Source organism: Phalacrocorax carbo, chromosome 3, assembly GCF_963921805.1.
Source record: "Phalacrocorax carbo chromosome 3, bPhaCar2.1, whole genome shotgun sequence".
In the NCBI taxonomy this organism is placed as follows: Eukaryota; Metazoa; Chordata; class Aves; order Suliformes; family Phalacrocoracidae; genus Phalacrocorax; species Phalacrocorax carbo.
This window is the reverse complement of record NC_087515.1, coordinates 41,426,731-41,447,696: the sequence shown is the minus strand read 5'-3', so window position 1 is coordinate 41,447,696 and position 20,966 is coordinate 41,426,731. Positions and strand designations below refer to the sequence as shown.

Sequence of the window (20,966 nt, the reverse complement as noted above, 5' to 3'; positions counted from 1 at the left end):
TCACAGAACAACATACTCTATAAATTCAATATAATTTCATCAGCTCATTAGGAAAACAAACAAACAAACAAAAGGCTCAATCCCCTTTGCACAGATCACTCTAAAATGTGAATAAACTCATTCACTACTTAACTAATGACACTTTGAACTCAAGTTCTAGAATTCAAATCTGGCAATCTGTAACTCATAAATTGTAAAATAAGGAGCAAAATAGTTATCTACTAGGAAGGTGAGAGTGCTCATCCTTCCTCCTCTGTTACGGTGTGGGCATCCCCTGGATCACACCAGGATGCAAAAAAGCCTCAGCATCCAGCTGCTGTTGGAGCTGCTTCAAAAGCTTTTTGGGTGAGCTGATGCCTTTCTACCACCCAGCGTGGAAGTGAATCTCTCCCATTGCCAGGAGCTCGGGGGGGTCTGAGGAAACTGCCTGACAATCGGTGCACAAGGAGGATGGCTGCAGGGGATGGCAAGCTGCAGGGGAGGGCAGTTGCCTAAGGACCTTTAGCCCTGCCTGGTCTCTGTGCCTGCCTGGTCTCTGTGCCTTGCCTACATCTCACCCTTGCTCTGTCCACATGGCACTGCTCCTAGGAGATACCCAAAACTCACCAGGACATGGGCCTGGGCAACCTGCTCGAGCAGATGTTGGACTAGATGACGTCCCCAGGTCCCCTCCAGCCCCCACCCTCCTGTGTGACTCTGCTTTGCTTTCACTCTTAAAGCACCTCAGCTCAGCCCTGGTGCCCACTGGAAAGCGTGCTGGCACAAGGGACGATCCTAAACTCCTCCCTGAGGATTCACCACAAAACAACCTCTCCCCACTCCACAAGATCACATGGCAGACACAGTCAGAAGAGAGAAAAGATAATTTTATTGGGGACACCAGGTGCAGGGCCCCACGAGGCACAGCAGGTCAGCTGGGGAAAATGAGTAGGCACCTACAACGACAGAGTCAGAAAGCTCTGAGGAATCCACCAAGGCAGGAAGAGGCAGAATTTTGTTATCCTCAATTTTGGGGAACACCATTTGCCAGAAATTCTTCCTAGCCCAGAAGAGAAAGCTAGTGCTGGTATTGCCTACACAATGGCTCTGTTGCCTTATCCTTATCCTTATGGGTGATGCCCTTAGAGATCTGTGCGTGTGCCAAGATGCACAGTGCCCCTGTGCCACGCAGCAGGGCTCCATTGGGAGCCCCTGGGGAGCTGCCATGGAGGCCTTTCCAAACCCTGTGCAGCACCATCCCTCACCGCCCTTTGCCAGCAAGTTGCACTGACTTAGAGCAGTGTGGAGAGTTGGGAAAAATGGGCAGCAGGGCCTGCTACACACCTGGGATTCTGGACCTGCTGCACCCTCCTGCATCTTTTCACTGCTCTGTTGCCCAGAACTTTTTCTCTCTTCCTCCTCTTCTTTTCTGCATGGCTTTCACTCTCCTCTCCCCAGGCATCTTTTCTCTTTCAGTTTCTTCTGTTTCCCTTGTCCCGGGGAGATCCTGCAAACCTTTCCATCCTACAGTGCTATTCATTAGGGAAAGCCATGATACACTGGAGTCAGTACTCATTTTAACCACAGCAAGCCCATTTTACCTTCTCTCTTCCAAAAGGCTTGCCAGTTCTCCTGGGCACCCCAATGAGCCTGCCGTGCTCTCAAGGGTGGAGGGAGTCAAAGCTGGAGGTGCCTTCATTGGAAATATTGGAGTTGGCAGGTGGCAAGAGATGACCTGAAGCGATAAGTGACCACTTGCCAAATTGCTACCTTAGCTCTCCAGAGGAGCTCCCTCCTCTCCAGAGGAGGTTCACCCCAAATAGACTTGATGAAGTTCTGACAAAGTAGGACCTGAGCAAAACCCTTCGGCAGTTGCCAGCTACTCCCCTCTGTCTTTTTTGTAGCTTTTTTGTGGCCACTGTGTTTGAATAAGCACATGCCTAGTGCATTTAAGAAACAGTCTTGCCAGTTTTCCTTCCTGTGTATCGTCCCGGCCGGCCAGAGGAATACCACAGGCACACAGCAGCTCCACTGCAGGCACAGGCATAGGCACAGCAGCCACTTGGCCTTGTCACAAACTCCCCTCCTACACCAGACACGCTGCCAGAGTTTGGGACCTGGCACACCTCTCCCATTTCAGCCTCCAGCACCATATCTCCTCCAGCTGCGAGGGCAAACGAAGGGGTGTGTGTGTGGGTGTGGGTGTGTGCAGCAAGGCTTCTGCCTGATGCTCAGTGTCTGCTTCGGCTGCAGGAATACTTGGCTATTCCAAACACATCTAGAAAGAAAAACCATGTGCAGCAAAGCAGCTTCTTGGAAGTAAAAATCACCTCAAGCAAAACCCACCTGAAGACCTACATCACTTCTCTTTTCAGCCCTCTGATGCCCTCTCTGCAGGCTTCAGCTCATCTTGCCAAGCAAAGGGCTCATGCCCCAAGAGGCAGTGGCCAAACAGAGGCCACGGGACAAACAGCGCTGAGAGGACAACACTCAATGCCCAGCCCCGCCAGAAATGATGCTGAGGCTTCTGGCATCCCTAGCCCAGCCTGTGATAACCCTCAGTCCCTCCTCTTATCTCTGGATCTCTCCACGGGGGCTGGAAACCCTTCGGCTCGTAGACAGAACAGTCACTCATCTTCCCCCCAAAGAGTTCCCTGCAGCTCTCCACCAGAAACTCCACCAGCACCTTCACTGCACACATCAAGCCCTTGCTCTCAAGGCAGCAGCCAGGAACGGACCAGCAGCATTTGCTCAAGGGAGGAGGCATCCCGAGACCTTGGAGCAGCCAAGCTCTGATGGGCTGGGAAGGCTGCCGCCAGCTGCTCGATACACCTTCTCAGTGACCTCCAGCATGGCCTCCAGCATGAGCAGTTCCTCGTTGGGTGGGCTCAGCAGGTTAGGCCCAACGCAGATGGCCAGGTTGCCGCAGCTTATCCTCCTGGTGACTACACTGTGGCCAATGTGCTGCAGGAGGGACAGCAGCCACTTCAGGAGGAGGAGGTTGGCTGCAGGCAACTTGTCAGCCACCCTGAGGGAACAGAAACACAAGGTTAATGAAGCAGGTGTTGCCCACAGCCATGCCCCAGCCTTGCCCAAGGCAGAGGGGAGCCAGAGGCTGTGTTGCGCGGTTTTGCGGGGGCTCTCAGCCAGCGGTCAGGGCTCCTGCTCAATAGACAGGCTGCTGCCCACGCTTATGCTTTCAGCTCTGGGAGCTTCTCCTCCTGTGCCCAGGGAAGGGACAGGGAGGGAACTGGGTAAGCCTCAAGCCACCTCTTCTCTCATCAGGCAGCTCTGCCCAAGAGCTGCCTGCAGCTGTGAGGACACCTCTCCCCAGCTGAGGAGCTGTGTTCCCCTATCTGGCTATGCCTGTAGCATCCCCCCTGGCTTACCCCAGCAGTGTGCCCACCCACAGCTCCTTGAGCTCCCGGGAGCTGTAGAAAGAGAGGAGAAAGGGCATCAGGCCCAACTACCCACCAGCCCCTAGGCAGATGTGGGCGCCTGCACAGCCCTGCCCCATGGGGAAGGACAGAGGCACTGCCCAAGCCCTGGCTCCCTCTGTCCTGCCACAGCAGCTGCTTTTGCACTTCTTCCCTTTTGGGAAGCAAAACGTCACCAGGGGATGCAGGACATGGAAGTGCCCCCAACCCTCCCTGCCGGTGTGCTGCCTGGTCTCTGCCCATGCTCTGCATGGAGGCCAGAGGCCATTCACACCATGACGTGGGCATGCTTGGGAACCTCTCCTGCCTAGCCATGGCACATGGCACCACAACTCACCCAAAATCGGCAATGCAGGAGCCGGTGGGTCAGATGAACACAAGGGAGGTCCTGTCCTCATTGCTGCCTTCTGCCTCTTCTTCTTTCTTCCCTGCTGCCTCCTTCCTGCTGCTCAGCACCCACAGCTGGTCCAGGGCCAGGCAGAACTGTGGGTGCACGGTGGTGCCATGCCTGCAGATAGGAAAGGCAGGTACTGAGCTGGAAGAGGCCTCTTTGGGGTCCCCCTGGGCAAAGCCCTGTCCACCACCTGCTCTTGCCGCAGACTTTGGTGCATCCAGCAGCAAAGGCCTGGGACTGGTGTCAGGCTGTCCCTGCCCTGGTCCCAGGGCCAGGCATGGGGGAAAGGCAGCTGGGCTCTCAGGGTCTTACTGCAACTTGGCGCCACCACTTCCTCCTGGAGGAGGAGAAGGCGCCTCTCGCTCCTCTTGCGGCCCCGGGTCAGCTGCACGTCTGCGCTCAGCACTGCCTCAGCATCGCTGAGAGCCTCCCTGCAGAGCAGAGAGTGGCAGGCATAAGGAAGGCTGCTGCTGCAGGGCCCACCTGTGCCCGTGTGTCACTGAGCCACAGGGAGAGCCCACCTGGAGCCGCAGAAACAGTTGGCCTGGCCCATCCCGCCCGGGACAGGAGGGCCCTCGCCATGCACCAAGGACGCGGCCCAAACGGCAACAGCAATGATCGGAAGTGGGGTGCTGGTGCTGCTGCAGGTGCTAGTGCCATGGCAGTGCTGCTTGGCCAGACCCTGCTTCCTCCCAGCGCTGCTCCAGGCCAGCACAGCTCCATTCTGCTGTCTCTGGTTTCCAACCCCAATGGAAACTTGAGGGGGAGAGGGAGCCATGGAGGGGGCCCTGGCCTGGGGGTTCTCTCCAGTATGCCCATGTCTCTCCTGCACTGGGGAGGCCAGAGCAGGTCAGAGGGGAAGGACCACCTCCCTCCACCTGCTGGCAGTGCCCCTTGCCTTAGGCTTTACTGCTGGTTCCTTGCCTCCCACTCCACTTGGTGCCACTGGTCAGCACCCTCTGGGCCCAGCCACTCAGCCACATTTCCATCCACTGCACTGCACATCAGTCCACATCATGGTTGCTGTCTTCCAGTCCTCAGGCACATCTCCCTTTTGCAGTGGCCTCACAAGCCCACCTGCCTGCTCCCTCAGCACTTGAGGGTGCATCCCAGCAGGGACTTGCGCATCTCCACTTTGCTTAAGTGTTCTCTCATCTCCTTTTCTTCCACCGTATCCTGCGAGAGCCTCTTGCACTAAGGGTACCTCTTCTTTGCCCCAGCCTTTCCTCCAGCCCTCCAGGGCCTGGCATGTCTGAAGGCTGGTCTTGCCAGGAGCATCATCCTCCAGGATTGGCAGAATCTAGTCCAGCCTTAAGCACAAGCATAACCTAGTGAAGTTTAAGTGATTTTTAAGATGGAGCCAAATAATTCCCTAAAAATGTTACCGTATGTTGAGTTCTTTTGGCAATAGGGTTCTGGACATTGCTACTGTTTTCTCTACCTTGTTCTGTGCTCAGTCCTGCCTTACGGCTATGAAGAGCTTCTCTGTCAGCAGTTTAGTGGGCAAGCAGTGGCTGGGGTTTCCAATCAGCAGCAATGTGGTGTTGCCACTTGCTTAGCAAGGAGGTACCTAAGCTGCTGTGTCTCAGTTGGGGGTGTTTGTGGCTTTCCTTGGATTCCCCATGCCTGTGCCTCAGGCATTCACAGTCCGTTGCACCCTGTGTCTACAGGTCTCCCTGGCCCACTCTGATGAGGATTACCAGTACATCTTTTCTCTTTCCAAAATCGGAAGGCCACCTCTTGTTAGGGGACAGGGAGAAAGAGAATAAACAGCAGTGACTAATAATTTTAAATATACATTGAATGAAGACCTTTTGACATGCTGATACTTATAAGCGCTTTAGCAGTCTTCCACATCCTCTGGTAGATGTGATGCAGGCATGATGTACGATGGTCATGAATCTCCATCTTTCAAATCATGAGGTTAGACTGAAAATCACAGTATTTTTAAATATATGTGTGGAACGGTCCTTTTTATTTGCCACTAGATTTCAGTTGTTATGAAAGTAGCCAAATTCTCAAATTGCTAGAAACTGCCTCTTTTTAAAAAAAAATCTTGAATAAAATAAAAGCCAGGTATTTGTGAAGTGACGAAGACCTCAAAATTGAAACTGAAAGACAAAAGAACCAACATTATGAGGTTCACAATAAAGTTGTTGAGATATAATACCAAAGAAGTCCCAAATAAGACACAGCAGGAAAGACCAGCCTCTGATGCATTTGGACATTGACTGTAAGAAGGACTGGAGTGCTAAAATATCCTGGATGTGAATAGCCTTCAACAAGCAAATAATGCCTTATCTGCCATGCCTTTATGTACATTGCCCTTGGTTCCTGGTGCAGACTCCAGTAAATAATCTGCAAGACAAATATTTCTGATATGCACATGCTCTGCACCAGACATGCAGCAGTTCTATGTGTGACCAAATGACTCATTCACCAGGACCACCTCCTTAAACACCATTTTACACAATGTCTGTTACTGAGAGCTCCAGAAAACTGACTTCTCCACTGGATTAATGCACAGCCAGAGCTTGAATCCCTAAGGGCAAGACTCAGACCGGAATAATTCAGGGGGCAACAAGAAGCAAGGAAGCCACATGAAATAAATGTCAAGAGGGAGGTGCTGCTCCTGGCCCTGGATTCCCACCTCCATCCACAAAGACGCGACAGCACTAGCCTGTGAAAGCACACAGGTGTGGTAAACATCCTTCCCGCACTGTCCGTACCAATAAGTGTCATTTGTCTTTCCCACGGATGAGCATGGGAGGGCAAGCTTATGAACATTTCCACAGGCACATGGCACACTGCACTTTAGACCCGGTACGCAGTGCCAGGGGAATCTGTTTCTGGGACACTTTGAAGCCACATGGCAAGAGGGCAAGCACAACATCTCCCACTCTGCTCTCCGGTCTGTTGCGACACATCGTCAGCACCAACCTCTCCCAAGCCCTGCCTTTGGCACCCAGGGCAAATTTATGCAAGGTTGGGTTTGGTGTCCCAGACCTCTGCATGAAGATTTGCAGTGGCAAAGCTACAAAGGTCAAAAAAACCCCACCCAACCCAAATAATTGTTTATCAGCACTGCAGTTTTACCACCATAATTCTGAAAAGGAGGAATTCCTCTGAACTATTATATATACACTTGGCTCCAACCACTGAATCAAACTTATTCACAGACTTTCTCCTTTATTGTATTACTCAGCTTTTTCCAAGTCTTACAAAAACTAGGACTTCGGTGCCTTGCCACCCAGAAACCAAAGGAAGCTTCCATGAAACTAGCAAACACCTCCCATCTTCCCACCAACGTCATTAAAAAAGCAAAACAAACCAGAAAGGTTGTACAAGTCAGCCTATAAACCCAGGCGTGAGGACAGCAATGTCAGTGGTAATGGGGCAAGAAAGGCAGGGTAATTATACCACACCAAAATTGCGATCGTGCTGCATTCCTTTCCAATGAAGGCCAGCTAACAATTAGATACACCTTTTTAAATCATCAAAGGGAGAGGCTGCAAGATACAAGGTGTTGGGATTAAGATGAAGTTCTGGGTTTGCCAGTTCTCAGCAATGGCTTTGGTGGCTGGGCTGGGCATGTCATTAACTGTTCCCAAACGGTGTTCATACCATGCCGCTTCTTTTTAATCTTCATACAATTCTCAGTATTCCAAGAGTCCAAGGCTCCCACTGAGCAAAGGGCTGTACAAACCCAGAAACGGAGGAAAATACCTACCCACAAGGTTTTTGGTACTTGATCAATCAGTCAAGTTCAGTAACTTGTACCTCAGCATTATTTCAGTGGAGCACAAATATTTATCATGTTGTTCCATCTACTGCCAGAAGGTCTGCAAGCTATAGCCCTCAAGCATGAAACCTCAAAAGCTTCCCTACTGAGAAGGCTGGGAATGTATGGGGGCCCTTTTGTGCAGATGATTTAACAGGGACTTCATGGGTGAGGGAACAGATTTGGCTCAGATCTCTCTTCTTCAGAACAAGTGCAGGAGCTTAGATGCCAGCACTCACCTTGCAGCCCCTTGCAGAGGAGAACCCACAGGGAACCTGGGTCTCAAGGAAGCTCCTCTGTGGGTGGGGAGGCACAGTGCTGCGTGGAAATGCAACCCTGCTCCACAGACTGCTGGGCAGCGCAGAGGTAGGTAGTCATCTTTTGCTGGTGAACACCTCCGTAGGAGAAACCACAGGAGCAGCCAGCATGCCAGCAGGACAGCGGCACACAGAGGCAAAGATCGGGCTCTGGCTGCCTCACCTTGTTTGTGGTGCAAACAGGGTTTTCATTGTCCTCCTGGCCTGTTACAGGGCAAGAGGAGAACGTGTCACAGAAACAGCAAGACACATGAACGTGTGTGTCCCCCCCATTATAACTTCATACTGCAGGTTGTTCCAGTCAATCTTTCCAAGGTCAACAAAACAAACGTTGCATTTGTGCTAGTTTTCAGAAAACACACCAAAAAAGGCAAACGCAAGGCAAAGCAGCTAGTCAAAAGGCCAAGTCTTGCTATCTAATTATTCTGAAATGCAAAAGTTCAATTAAAACCAGCTACCAAACACAGACATAATGATGACCTCTCTCCTCACAAGAACTCATGCTTTGGCACAAAGGACTGGCTGGCCAGCCTGATCTTATATCCAGCAAATTTAATCTTAGCCAATAAAGTGGCTCCCTGCACAGCAGAGGAAAAGATGATGTGTTCTGAAGAGCTCTTTAGGCATCATGTAACACTGCACCACTAAATAAAAATAAAAAACTTAGGGTGATTTCTGTTCTCTCTTAGGCCAACAGAATTAAAAAGTGTAATGCAGCTGGCATCAACACCGGTGAGGACTGAGGTGAGCAGCACACAGGAGCTGACAAAACCATCAAGCTCGCTCCAGTTCCTCTTGGCGGTGAACTTACAAACACACTCAATTCACCGCTCAACAGCCACTGTTTCTAATGTGTGATAGTTTTGTGTTAGTGCACTGTTTCCAAATCCAGTCTCCTGGCAGTATTTGAGGAAGGTGCTTTTCCACACAGTGACAGCTGACACACAATGTTTCAGCATGAAGAAAACGGTCCAGTGGTTTTCCCATACTGAGACCTGGGCCACAGGGATGCCTGCTCCCTTCATGTCCAGCTGTGCTCGTACAAATGAAGAAGCCATGACTCAGTAGGTGGCTTCCAGCAGAACTGTATGCACAAACATAAGCCTCTATGAGCCATCTCCAGTTGGGCATCCAGAGATGAAAACATCCCCAAATTAGTGGGCACTACAGAAAAAATAACCAGGTGTCTAAACACTTGCACAATCTTTACTTACTCTCAGTAGCTCTTGATTTCTCAAATAGCATCACCTACTGATTGCAAGTGTTTCCCAATGGACACACACTGTCATATTGAAACCCTAAATATTGCAGTGACTTAGCTTGTTCCATTCCACTTTACAAAACATGAGTAATTAATCCTCAGAGCACCTCAGAGGAGGAAGAACAGTGACATTCGCCAACCCAGCCCAACATGCAGGTAAGAGGCATGAAAAGCTAAGTGACCCATACAAGGTCCTGCTGAAAGCAGGCCAAGACCAGTCGCTGTGTCATGTTGCCAAAGGGATGTTCATACCACCAAATCCCAGCTCAGTAGTGAGGAAGCCAGAAGAAAGCCTTCCTCAACTCCCCCCACCCCAGGACCCTAAACTCATCAACGGGATCATTACAGCATGCTTGCTGGGACAAGTCACTCCTGCTGTGGTAAAGGTGAGGGATTCCTCGCATTGCACAGCAGCTGCGAGCAGGGCTGGTGGCCTCGGTCAGAGCTTTGCCACACTCTCAGACACCCACAGACACTGCCATCTTACATAACCACGGACACTGCATGTAAATAGGAGCTCCAGCTCTATAACGAGCCATCGACAGCCGACCGACTTATGCAATTACCGTGCCTCATTAAGAGGTTGGCGGGGAGGATTTCAAAGGAGCTGCGGCCTGACTTGGCCGAGAGGCTGCAGTTCACTCAGTAGCATGCTCGGTAGCTGCCGGCTGCCACAGGCCACGCCACCCTCAGGCGGGAGATGCGTCCCACCACTACGGCCGCTCGAGGGCTCGACCCCCGAAGGTCCACACCGTGGGGCAGGGCACACCAGGCGGCACGGAGGGGAACGGGGTGACGGTTCACTGGTGGGAGGGGGCTCAGCCATCTCTCCTCTGGAGAAGACGTCAGGCTCGGCCTCTTCGCCGGGGTGTCCAAGCTCAGAAATAAAGACGCTCCCTGAAATATGGGGCGCGGTGCTGTTGTGGCCCCTCTCCAATCACTCACCACGTGTAGCCCCAGGTGAGGGCTCCCCAGGTCCCCACCAGCTCGGAGGCCGGCCGCGGCCTCCGCGCTCAGGGCCAGGCCCCGCCGCGGGGCAGGCGGCGGAGCGGAGGAAGCGGCAGCAGCCCCCGCCCTGCCCGGCTCCCCCCTGGGGCCAGGGGCTGGGCTCCCCGCCGGGCGAGGCAGAGCCGGCCACCTCCTCTCCTCCTCCTCCTTTTCCTACTCCTCCTCCTTCTCCTCGCCGTCCTACTTCTGCACCGGCTCCGCTCCGGCTCCGCCGCTGCCCCTCAGCCACCGGGCCCGCCACACGGCCTCCCTCCCTCTCTCCCCTCCCTCCTCTCCCCCGCCCCCGCCGGTCCCCCTCCGCCCCGTCCCCAGCGCCGCCGCCGCTTCCACAAGATGGCGGGGACCGTGGCCGAGCGGGACGCGCTGGTGAGTGCCGCTTTGCCCCATCCCCGGGGCTCCGGGACGGGGCTGTGGAGTGGGGGGCGGGTAGAGCAGGCCCCCCACGGCGGGCACCTGCGGAGCGGAGCGGAGCGGGTGGGGGCCCGGGAGCGGCTCCGCCGGCATCTGCCTCAGCGCTCTCTTTTTTACCTGCAGAAAATAGAGGACGGACATTTAAACAACTCCCTGGGATCACCGGTGCAAGCTGATGTATACTTCCCTCGCCTGGTAAATCACCTTTATTTGGTTTTTTTGGGGGGGCGTTATTTGGGGTTTTTTAACCCCTTTATCCCCCCGCCGCCCCCGGCTGCACAACGGCGGCCGCTGCTGATGCCGTGTGACCCTTCCCACCCTCCCCTGTCCTTTCCAGATCGTCCCCTTCTGTGGGCACATCAAAGGAGGAATGAGGCCGGGAAAGAAGATCTTAGTTATGGGCATAGTGGACCTCAACCCCGAGAGGTAACACCGGGCAGGGCTGCCCACCCCTGGGGTGCTGGGCCCGGGGAGAGGGCGAGGAGGGAGGCCACACACACACCCACCCACCCCTGCTTTCTGGAGAGGGATTGTTTTTTATCATTTTAAATATAGCGTGCTGATTTCTCCTTTGACCCATAGAGGGGGCATTTCTTTAAGGGATCCTGTTTCCCAACATTTCACTTGGGAGTAAAGGAACATATAGAGCATATATAAATACATATATGCACAACACACATGCACACACGCACACATATATATATGCACTATAACCATGTTCTTGTCCCTGCTGAGCTTTCAGAGCATTCCCTGAACAAGCTGAGCTGTCACACCCTGCTGCTGCTGCTATACCGTCAAGGGCTTTAATAAGCTGAGAAATGAAACCATCGGCATTTGGGGCATATTTGCTTGTTTCTGGCTGAATGAGAGACATTCTATTTGCGTTGCAGCTTTGGCATCAGTCTGACTTGCGGGGAGTCGGAAGATCCTCCTGCGGATGTAGCTATTGAACTGAAAGCCGTGTTTACAGACAGACAGTTTGTCAGAAATTCTTGTGTAGCTGGAGAATGGGGGGAAGAGCAATCATCTATTCCTTACTTTCCATTTATACCGGACCAGCCTTTTAGGGTGAGTACCAGGATGACAGCGGCATGTGCCGTATCTGATAAAGTGTTATACGATCACAGTCACAGCAGAACCCGACTTGCCTCTTGCAAAATCACGGTGTAGCCCACACTTCTCCGGTTGAGACATCCGTTGCCGGATTGTTTGTGTCAATCAGAAATTGCGCAGAGATCCCACTGCTGTATGCAACTGCAGGCAGTTCAGATGGGGCTACAAAGACCTAACTGGGGTGCTATGACAAGTCGGAGGTTGTAATACTATGTGATGAAGCGCACTTCCTGAGCTTAGTTTTATAGCTATAAATTAAAAAGTACCTCTATGTTATTAGTGCATTACAAGTTATTACTGGAGTATGTAAATACTCTGTGGGACTGCCGTATGTTTTGATGGTTTTTATAATGGACGTAGTGTTTGCAATTTGGTGCAGCTAATGAGGATCTTGTTCATCCTTTGTCTTCAGGGACGTTATGCTGAGGTTGACTAGCCCTTCGTGTTAGCTGATTAAACAGATAAGCAATTGTGGTATTATTTTCTGAACGCTGGGATTAAATATCCTGTCAAATTTAAGTCTGTAGGTGCTGGAAAATGGTGTATGTGAAAATGCTGTGGTGCAAGGGATGGACTGGATTGACCTAGAAGCAGATTCCCATCTGTAGTGTTTATGGTTATGTGAAGATGTCTTTGCAAATCAGGACTAATAAACTATGCAGCTGCAGAGGGTTCCTTCTCTCTCAGCAGCTTCACAATGTTGAGGAAAAAAGGCCGCATGCTTTCTCCATGCGGCTGACCCAGAAAAACCCTCCTCCTCCCCGCCCCTCTTATGAAACCTTGCTGGCCCCTCTGCTAAACACCAGTGCTCTGACCAGCTGCCAAACTCACTTAATCCTTCTTGCCCCAAAATAATCTCCCCCAACCCCAAAAGCTCACCATCTCCCCAGATGCTTGGCCTTTGAGAGAGTGTTTATGACTGGTTTTGCTGCAAATTGGTTGCGCTCTACTTGCTTCTACAAACTCCCATCAGAACTGGCAACACCCTTTGGTGCATGTGGGAAATGCACTTGAAAGGGCTTGGAGGCTCAGTCCTGCTCTGGCTGAGAGGGTTATACTGCCTGCTGCTGTGGGTGGTGGCTGGGCCCTCAGACAAGCTAGACAAATTTCCCAGAGCGTGTTTTGTGGGTGTCCCACTAATGACAGTTGATGTTAGAGGACACCAATATTGCATATTTGGCATGAGTTACTGTAGAAATGGAGTTGCTATTTTCCTCCTTCTTTTTTTTCCCCCCTCTCTTCTTTCCCCAAGTGCACAAATGGAATTTAGGCTCCCAATTGACTTTGTACATTTGATGATCTCCCTCTCAGTGACTAAATTAGACTGTTAAGTGTTCATGTCAATTACTTGTGATCCAGTCCAATTACCTTTCTGGCATGGCCCAGGGTGATCTGAAAAAATGGATCGTAAGCAGTGTTGAGGCTAACCATATCTTTTACATAACAAGGCCTAAGGCTGGATGCGCCTGCCGCAGTGACACCGGAGCTATGCGGCAGCACGGGCACTTCCCTGTTACGTGGTGTGGTACCAGGCCCCCAGGAGCTTAAGCTCTCCTGGACTGTCTGCTGCCACTTCTCCCACCGCAACCTGCCCTAGGTCAGTCAGGCTTTGACTCACTCTGTTTATCACTGGCCCTGTTCCCATTTCTGTATGCTATAATAGCAGCAAAGTCAAGTGCCTGGGTGCAGCACCTCACTCCAGACTACCAGCCTCTTGAAATGACCCAGGATTTACATGCAGCTTCCATGCAGATTTCCTTCTTAGCCTGTCTGGACCTAGAGGTCTCCTAGGGCCTGTCGAGAAGCACACGTTCTGTGCCCTCATATCCCTGCTTCCTGCTAGGGCAGCTCTAGTGAAGCTTAACTACAGGGCACCCTCTCAAGCCACCCCTAACATCAGGAATCTCCCGACCTGTCCAAGCCTGTTCAGCTCCAGGCTTTGTTGCTTTTCCAAAGCATTTCTGCAGGGCTCTAGGAGGGATGAGCTGTGTCCCTCCCTGAGCCTGTTTCTGCCTCATGCAAACTGTCTAGCTGAATTCAAGCCATCCTGCACTCCATTTCCCTTGCTGCAGCCCAAGTATGGAGTTTAGTCCAACAGGGAGTCCTGGGCTTTGCAGCCACAGTCATGAAGGCCATTTAGTTTTGCAGCAGCTGTGTGAGGATGTATGGGAGGGGAGGGCAAACCTATCCCTCCTCTCATGTTTGTTCCTTTCCAGTAAATTAACAGATGTGTGGAAAGCATTGCAGAGGGAACTGCCCCCTCGTTCTGCAGCAAAAAAATTTCTGTAGCAAGGAATGCAAGATTTGGGTTGGAGATACACCTTCTTCCCCCTGTAATTCCAAGACGCAAAACCTCCCAGATGCCAGTGGGACTGGGTTCCAGAGTCCTTCCTGCTGTGACAGCGTGAGATTCGATTAATGTCCCTGTAGAGTAAGAGCAGGTCCATTGCAGTGTAACTGGTGTCACAGGGACAAACTGGTCCCAGCCCTGGCTGTTACATGGCACATTAAGTAGTAAAATGTCTAACCACACCAACACTACTTAAAGGCTATTGGAGTGCTCTCTATATTCTGTGAAATAACTTCCCAGTTACACTGTGAACAATGTGCTCCACCATTTTATTTTTACAGGTCGAGATACTTTGCGAGCATCCCCGTTTTAGAATATTTGTGGATGGACATCAGCTCTTTGATTTTTACCACCGTATTGAAACACTGTCAGCAATTGATACGATAAAGATAAATGGAGATCTTCAGCTCACAAAACTTGGCTGAACTTGTTAGGACTGCAGATTCCAAACCGGCTCAGGTGCCATCGTCCGTTTGGAGAAGTGACAGCTGGCTCTGGACACAGCTATGGTAGGAAGGCTGCCCCGTTCCTTTTCCGCATGCAGTTCTTCACTCCTGTGCCGATGAACCGGGCTGTTGTTTATCCTAATGAAGAACACTGCTGGTTAATAGACATTGAGCCATTTTTCTTGGATCAAAATAGCCCACCTGTGCTGGATAATCAAATTGGAATGGATTCAGAAAGACTTGCAGTCTTGTTTCAAATCTCACAGAAAGGCAATTTCTGAAATTCAGCGCTAAAACCAGTTACTGAACAGCAGTGACCACAAAAAAAGTTTTTTTCTTTTGCAAATACTGTTTCTGCACTGAAGTGGAGTAGTGTAGCACAACACAGGGCCACATGCTGATGTCCTTACCTGGGGTCTGAGCCTGGTTCCATGGAAATCAGTGGCAAAGCTCCCACTCACTTTAACGGGGTACAATCAAACTGTCTAGTCCTTAATCAAGCACAATTCCCACTGACTTCTGTGGGATTTTTGCACACGCCTGGGGGCCAGCTTTTCTGCTGGTGTAAATCAGCATGACCTCCATGGCTTGCAATGGAATTTTGCCGATTGCTCCCAGCCGCTGATTTGGCCCAAGGACTGTGCAAAAACTGAATGAGGGTGTGAGGACACAGCCTGTATATTTTAGTCAGGGTATTTGCATAGAATGTAGATCATTACGAGTTTTTGCACAATGTATTGTTAATACAATTTTTAAAGCTTATCTGTAGTTTATTTATTTATACTCATTGTATGTATTAGTAAAAATGAACAATCTTACTGATGGTTAAGAACAGCAAAGTGTAAACATTTTGAATGTACAAAATGTCTTAGGTTCTTTGGGTAAACTTTATGTATCGTTCTTGAAAATCATGTTTCCTGTCGAACATTTAGTTACATTTTGATGGAGCCCTCTAGGCCCTGGGAAAATGGGGGCATGGTAGTTGGTGCGGGTGGGGGGAACTCTCTGCATATTCACTAGAAACTGTTTTTCAGGGCTTACTAACTTTTCTGCACAGGACAGGTTTGAGTTAAAGTTGATCCATTTTGAAAACTTAAATGGCAAATTTGTGGGTTTAACTTGCTTTTATGACCTGAGAAAAAGTTAAATTTGGCAGTCTCTTTGTTCAGAAAGACAACCAACCTCTTTCCAGGGGAGATGGGAGATTTTTTGCACTTGTTTGAGAACATATTTGGCCTTTGATATGACAATTAAAACTTGTCTAGACAGCGAAGTTATTAATGCTTGAAAATCAGCTACTGCACATGAATAATAACTTTTCAAGTAGCTTTTTAAATAATAGGTATAGCTGTATAAACACAGTCATTGCGCTACACTATAAATGAACACAGCCACTTTTCTTGACTACTTTAGGACTAAATACACTTTTTTCCTTGGCTGCTCACAGTAGACTATACCAGGTCTTTCTGAGTAATTATAATCATGATATAAACATATATTTAGGCAATTTTGAAAATATGTAATATAGGGACTTTCTAAGACACAGACTACAAAAACATTCTTTGTAGCACAGTATTTAAAAAAAGGAGAGAGAAGAATCTCACAAATAGAACTATGTTAAACCTGCAATAAAGCTGTGGTTTAAAGCAACCAGAACTGGAATATCCAAAGTTAGGGGTAGAATACTGGTTGCAAAGCCTCATTTTGCACTAATTTGGCCTGCAGTGAAGGAGCCTTAGACTGCAAGCTGAAATTCCAACTGTGGCTCTAGTCCAAAGCCTGTTGAGGTCAATCAGAGTCCTCTGAGCATAGAAGCATGGTTATTATTTCATGCAAGTGCAAGTCTCTGTAAAGCCAGGGGGGTGTTGCTACTGCTGCAGACAATTAAAGAATTGGGCTGCCACCTATAAAATAAGAGTTAAAAATGGAATTTTTAGCCTTAACATTGACATTTCCTGACTTTTCCTCCTTTTTTCAAATTAAGAGAGAACCTGTTGTTTTCCAGATGATCTTTTTATCTGGTGTGTGGCTTTTAAGTTGTACATCAGATTCTATTTGTACTCCAGGTTGAATCTTGATATGAAATGTTCCTATCTTGCTCTGTTTTTACTCTTTTACATGATACATGATGACTGTCATTTTCCATTGTATAAAGAATGCTGACAGTGTTTCGGTACAAAATATATTCTTAAAAATCATGATGATTATGATAATAAAAATCCAAGGGAAAGGTGCTTCTACATGAGGTGTTTGGATTTTTCTCCAGCTTGGAAATGCTCTATAGTTCCAAAGCAGATGCAGGCAGAAGATTAATTCTGTTTGGAGAGATATTTAGCACTCTCCCTGCCTAGCGCTTTCTCCAACTAGATATGTATAGCCATGTTTGCTGATGAGGTGCTGTTGCCTGAGGCTGTCCTGCTAGTCCAGAGGGCCATAAAGTAGGGGGCTGGAGAGAATAAGTAGCACCATGACCCTACAGTAGCACAAAACCAAAACGATCTCCCTGAGAGCAGAGATTTCCCCTCCTGCCTTAACTGTAGCCCAGAAAAGGGGATTTGGCTGACTTGAATTTTCAGCCACCTGGGATTCCTGGTAGTGGGAACAGGCTAGTGCAGCCCTCGGATTTTTCCTATCCTGCAGAGGCTTGGCACGGCACAGTGCCAAGGCCAGGGATGCTGAGATGAACTCAGTGCACTACCACGTCAGCGGCGTGTCTGTCAGGAGCAAGGGCGCAGCGATACTGTCCTGTCTCTGGTCTTATCTGCTGTGCTGGGCACTCTTGTTTCTTCCTGCTTTAGTAGTTTTCTGTCTCGGGAAAATGCTTTTTTTGAGCCTTAATCGGGTTTTACCTTTGCATAACTCCACCAACCACAGCGCCCACCACCTGATTCTGCTCTGTTGTGGTTTCTGAGCCAGGCTTTGAGGCAAGAAGGGCTGTGAAGCTGCTTCTGATGGGTTGTGGTTTGGCTGAGAGCTCAGGAACGGGCAGAAAGTCACAGTTACGGCTTCCACATCTGTTTGTCTAACACCAGTTTGGAAGCTTATTTTTCTTTTGTTCGTGGGCAGTGGCTATGGCAGGCAGGTGAAGGAAGGATGATGCCTATGTATCAAAGGGCTGTTGCATGCATTGGCTGACCACTTTCAGTAGCTACTGCTGAACACTGCAATGTGCAGTGTAAATCAGAGTAAATTGAGGCCTTAAACTTTTCTGTTCAGTTGGACTTTGAGCCAAATCCAAATGTTTAAGGTGGGAGAAAGTGCTGCAAAATTTATATCTGAATTGTGTGGTCTCCACAGTTTAGGCATTATTCAGATATTCAGATATTTTAGATATATACCCTACCAGACCTGAAATAAGACTGTTTCCAAGTTGGGCCAGGTTTTCTAAATGTTTTTCAGTCTGTGAGCTTCTTGGAAGCTGCACTTTTCAGGACTGAGTGTGTGAACCAACTTTTGAAACCTTATGCTAGAATATATTGGTTGAATATTTCTGTGGTTTCCTCTGAAGGAGGAAATTAATTCTGAAATGAAAGAAGCCTTGAGTGGGTAAAACCCATGTGTAGTAGAATCCCTCAACTTAGCATAGCTTTATTTTTTCCAAAGAGGAAAAAAAAAAACAAGCCAAAACACCATGACCAAATTATTTTGTTATGTTTGGAATTGGCTGTGATAAAGCTGATTAAAAAAAAAAAAAAAAAAAAAGGCGGCTATTGCCTACTCAGAAAGAGCCTTGAAATACTTCTAGTATCATGTGAGGTAGTCTGTGTCTAAACATATTTCGCATAAACACGTTTTCACAGCCAATTTAAAAAAAGTTACAAAATACCTTCTTTTTGTGTCACAATTAGAAATGTTTGCCCCACCTTGAGAGAACATTTTGTACTAAATATTCAGATGTTGTCTATGTGAACTTGCACTAATATATATTATATTCTCCCTCCCCTCCTTGACTAGCTTGAGAAGAAATAGGCGTAATATTGCTAAACCGGTTGAATGTGACATCTGCTTGAGGCATAGCATCTTTCTCAAGGGCTGTTTTGAGTAAACAGCCTGAAAACCAAAAGGAGAGCCTGATTCACCATTCTGCTGTGCCAGCTTTCCAGCCCTGTCACTCTCCTGCTCTGAGGCTGAGACTGAATCCTGAGATTTTAATGTAAGAGAGCAGCGCTGAGACTTTTATTTTCTGGGACTTAAAACTCTTCTCTGGGGAGGAAACAAGAACAGAGTAGCCACAGCACTCTTGAGCTTGGTAGGAGGGTTGGGGTAGCACGACATGCTGTAGTCCTAGCAGAGCATGAGTTCAGAGGGAGGTAGTGGCTATTTCAGGGCCAACCAAGAGCACAGGCTTTGGAGCTGTGTGACAGTTTCCCAGGGATGGGCATTTACCACATCGTTAGCTTCTGTCTTCTGCAACCCCATACCAGGGTCACAGCAAAAAAACAGCATTGCTTGCAAGTTTGGAAGGCAAGAATGGGTTCATGTTCCTACTTGCCTTCTTTAAAAGAGGCTTCCAAATAAATAATAGGAGAATTTAGGAGTAGCCGTGCCACTAAGGAATACACTACTTGAATGTCTGGGGAAGTATCTGATGTGGGGCTCATCTTGCCTCCCACCTATGAGAAATGGTCCCGACAGAAATCTACAGCACTGCTTTCTGCACTGAGGCTGGTTATAGTGTTTTTTTCCATGCAGAAAACTGCAGAACCACAATTCTGCTGAGCCAGTTAGTGGTGGCTCTAGGCAACCTCCCAGCACCCCTGGCATTGATATGACAGTACAAGACTCAGGCTGAGGGCAGCCCTAAATGCTCACTGTGATAAGCACAGAAGTTAGGAAGAAAAGCTACACAAGTCTAGGAACAGTTAGTGACCCATTGAGATTTTTTGTAATCATGGGTATTGTTCTGACTTTCTCATGTGGATCAGAAAGTGTACAGGTAAAAGTCACTTTGCAATGAATGGCGTGTGGAGTTAGAACCCAGACCAACCCAAATGGGGAGAAAAAATGAGCTGCAGACGCTTTATCTGGCTTTGATACACCCTCCCAGCTCCTCCCAGCAATCACTGCTGTTATGAACATGCACAATTACTACAAGTAGATTCAGCAGCATGTGCAAGATCAAAATAATAAACTCATACTTTGCCACAGGTCCTCCCTAGCTTCTGTTGCTAGGCCTCTCCATCTGTCTGTCAACAAATAACTATATCCTGCTGCTTTTAAAATCCATGGCAAAAATCCCTTTGACTTTCATGGAAATAGGTCCATAAGAGAAGGGGTATTTCTAGCTCTCCCTCTCCAGTTATTTTCATCTGGGGCATACTCTGAAAATCTGTTCTTTCATTCTCCTGAGTTTATTTTTAAGTATGAATAGAGGACTATTTCTGTCTGCTTTATCCATTTGATAGAGTCAACAGAAAGCACAGCCTCTCTCTGCTGAAGTAACACTGATGAAATGTCTTATTACGTTCTGATGTTATAAAGTGAGAGTGTGCATGAAATGACCTGGCAATAACAGTAATATGTATCATTCACCACAGATCTATTTTTGTGTTGTGCCAATTTAATAATGAACTTTTAATAACAATAAAACATTAAATTTTCACTAGGTTGTTCTGTCTTTTATCTGAATTATTACATACCCTCTTGACTTCTTTAACTTCTGGCTTCTTTTATCTTTGGGCTGTTTTTCAGATGTAGCTAACTCCTTCCCTCATAAAACTGCAGTGTGAAACTTTGGAATGAGATGTGTGGCTTTGGTAGCAGCTGTGTAAAACTCCTTTACAGTTTAAATGCACGATACAGAACAATCAAATAACTTCATTAGAGGAAAGAATAGCTTGCTTACTCATGCAAGACTCCCACTGACATCACTGGGTAGTGTGAGCCTCAGGAGTTAACAGGCACGACTCACACCTACAGCCAGGCCATGAGACACAGATGGCTGATCACTTTTGCATGGGATAAAACAGCCTGTCAGCAGCGTAACTCACACATGCGGTTCAGTTCACCCTGGTGGGACTGGCTTCATGGGTGAGGGTTACATGGTGAGTAAAACCACCAGATCAGCTCCAGAGATACGTTGTTATGAGATCCAGTGTTTCATGTGTTGGCATGATCCTAACTAAAGTTCACGTTTACCTGAGGAAGTGCAAGAGTAAACTTTAAGGTCTCAGCTTATTTCAGTTGAAGCTATTGGAAAAATTCTGCATAACCCAAATGGGAAAGGATTATGCCCTACATCCAGTTGTGGCTGTAAAAAATGAGTGAGGTTTCTGAGGGAAACCTCAAAATCCACACAGGACTGAAGCAGCAGATGAACAGGTTTTGAATACAACTAGTTGTGTGGTTTTTCTCCTGATAAAATGATTATGAATCAGGTGGTCCCCCATGTTCTAATTCATGAACATGGATCTGTGTCCATCCATGCTCAAAGCCAGACTGAAATTGGCCCTTTGTTTACTATACGTGA

At 48.5% G+C, this 20,966-nt stretch overlaps 1 protein-coding gene and 2 long non-coding RNA genes across 4 annotated transcripts in view; 1 reads left to right on the top strand and 2 right to left on the bottom strand.

Annotated features, from left to right (window-relative positions):
- Positions 1–848: 848 nt before the first annotated feature.
- LOC135312530 (uncharacterized) lies at positions 849–10,395 on the bottom strand. Of its 2 annotated transcripts, none has more exons than XR_010372109.1 (5): positions 10,115–10,395; positions 7,831–8,112; positions 4,123–5,138; positions 3,754–3,924; positions 849–3,007 (listed from the first exon to the last, which is right to left on the bottom strand). It is a non-coding gene; the product is annotated as an uncharacterized LOC135312530 (long non-coding RNA). The 2 variants fall into 2 exon arrangements; XR_010372108.1 differs by having other exon boundaries at positions 4,123–4,241; positions 10,115–10,386.
- A 7-nt stretch (positions 10,396–10,402) lies between these two features.
- Positions 10,403–20,099, top strand: LGALSL (galectin like). The gene is made up of 5 exons (XM_064446675.1): positions 10,403–10,543; positions 10,712–10,783; positions 10,926–11,014; positions 11,479–11,656; positions 14,333–20,099. Exons 1-5 carry the CDS (start codon positions 10,511–10,513, stop codon positions 14,474–14,476), a joined length of 516 nt encoding a protein of 171 aa, XP_064302745.1. The 5' UTR covers positions 10,403–10,510; the 3' UTR covers positions 14,477–20,099.
- Positions 14,304–20,966, bottom strand: part of LOC135312531 (uncharacterized) — a 25,101-nt gene continuing 18,438 nt past the window's right edge. The window contains exon 2 of the long non-coding RNA XR_010372110.1: positions 14,304–14,635. This is a non-coding gene — a long non-coding RNA (uncharacterized LOC135312531). The remainder of the gene's footprint in view (positions 14,636–20,966) is intronic.

Bases quoted from the DNA above. Each gene is read 5' to 3' on its own strand.
- LGALSL (XM_064446675.1), top strand. From the start codon at position 10,511: ATGGCGGGGACCGTGGCCGAGCGGGACGCGCTG. The intron at 10,544-10,711 runs GTGAGTGCCGCT...TTTTACCTGCAG, and splicing joins TGGCCGAGCGGGACGCGCTG to AAAATAGAGGACGGACATTT. The intron at 11,015-11,478 runs GTAACACCGGGC...TTTGCGTTGCAG, and splicing joins GTGGACCTCAACCCCGAGAG to CTTTGGCATCAGTCTGACTT.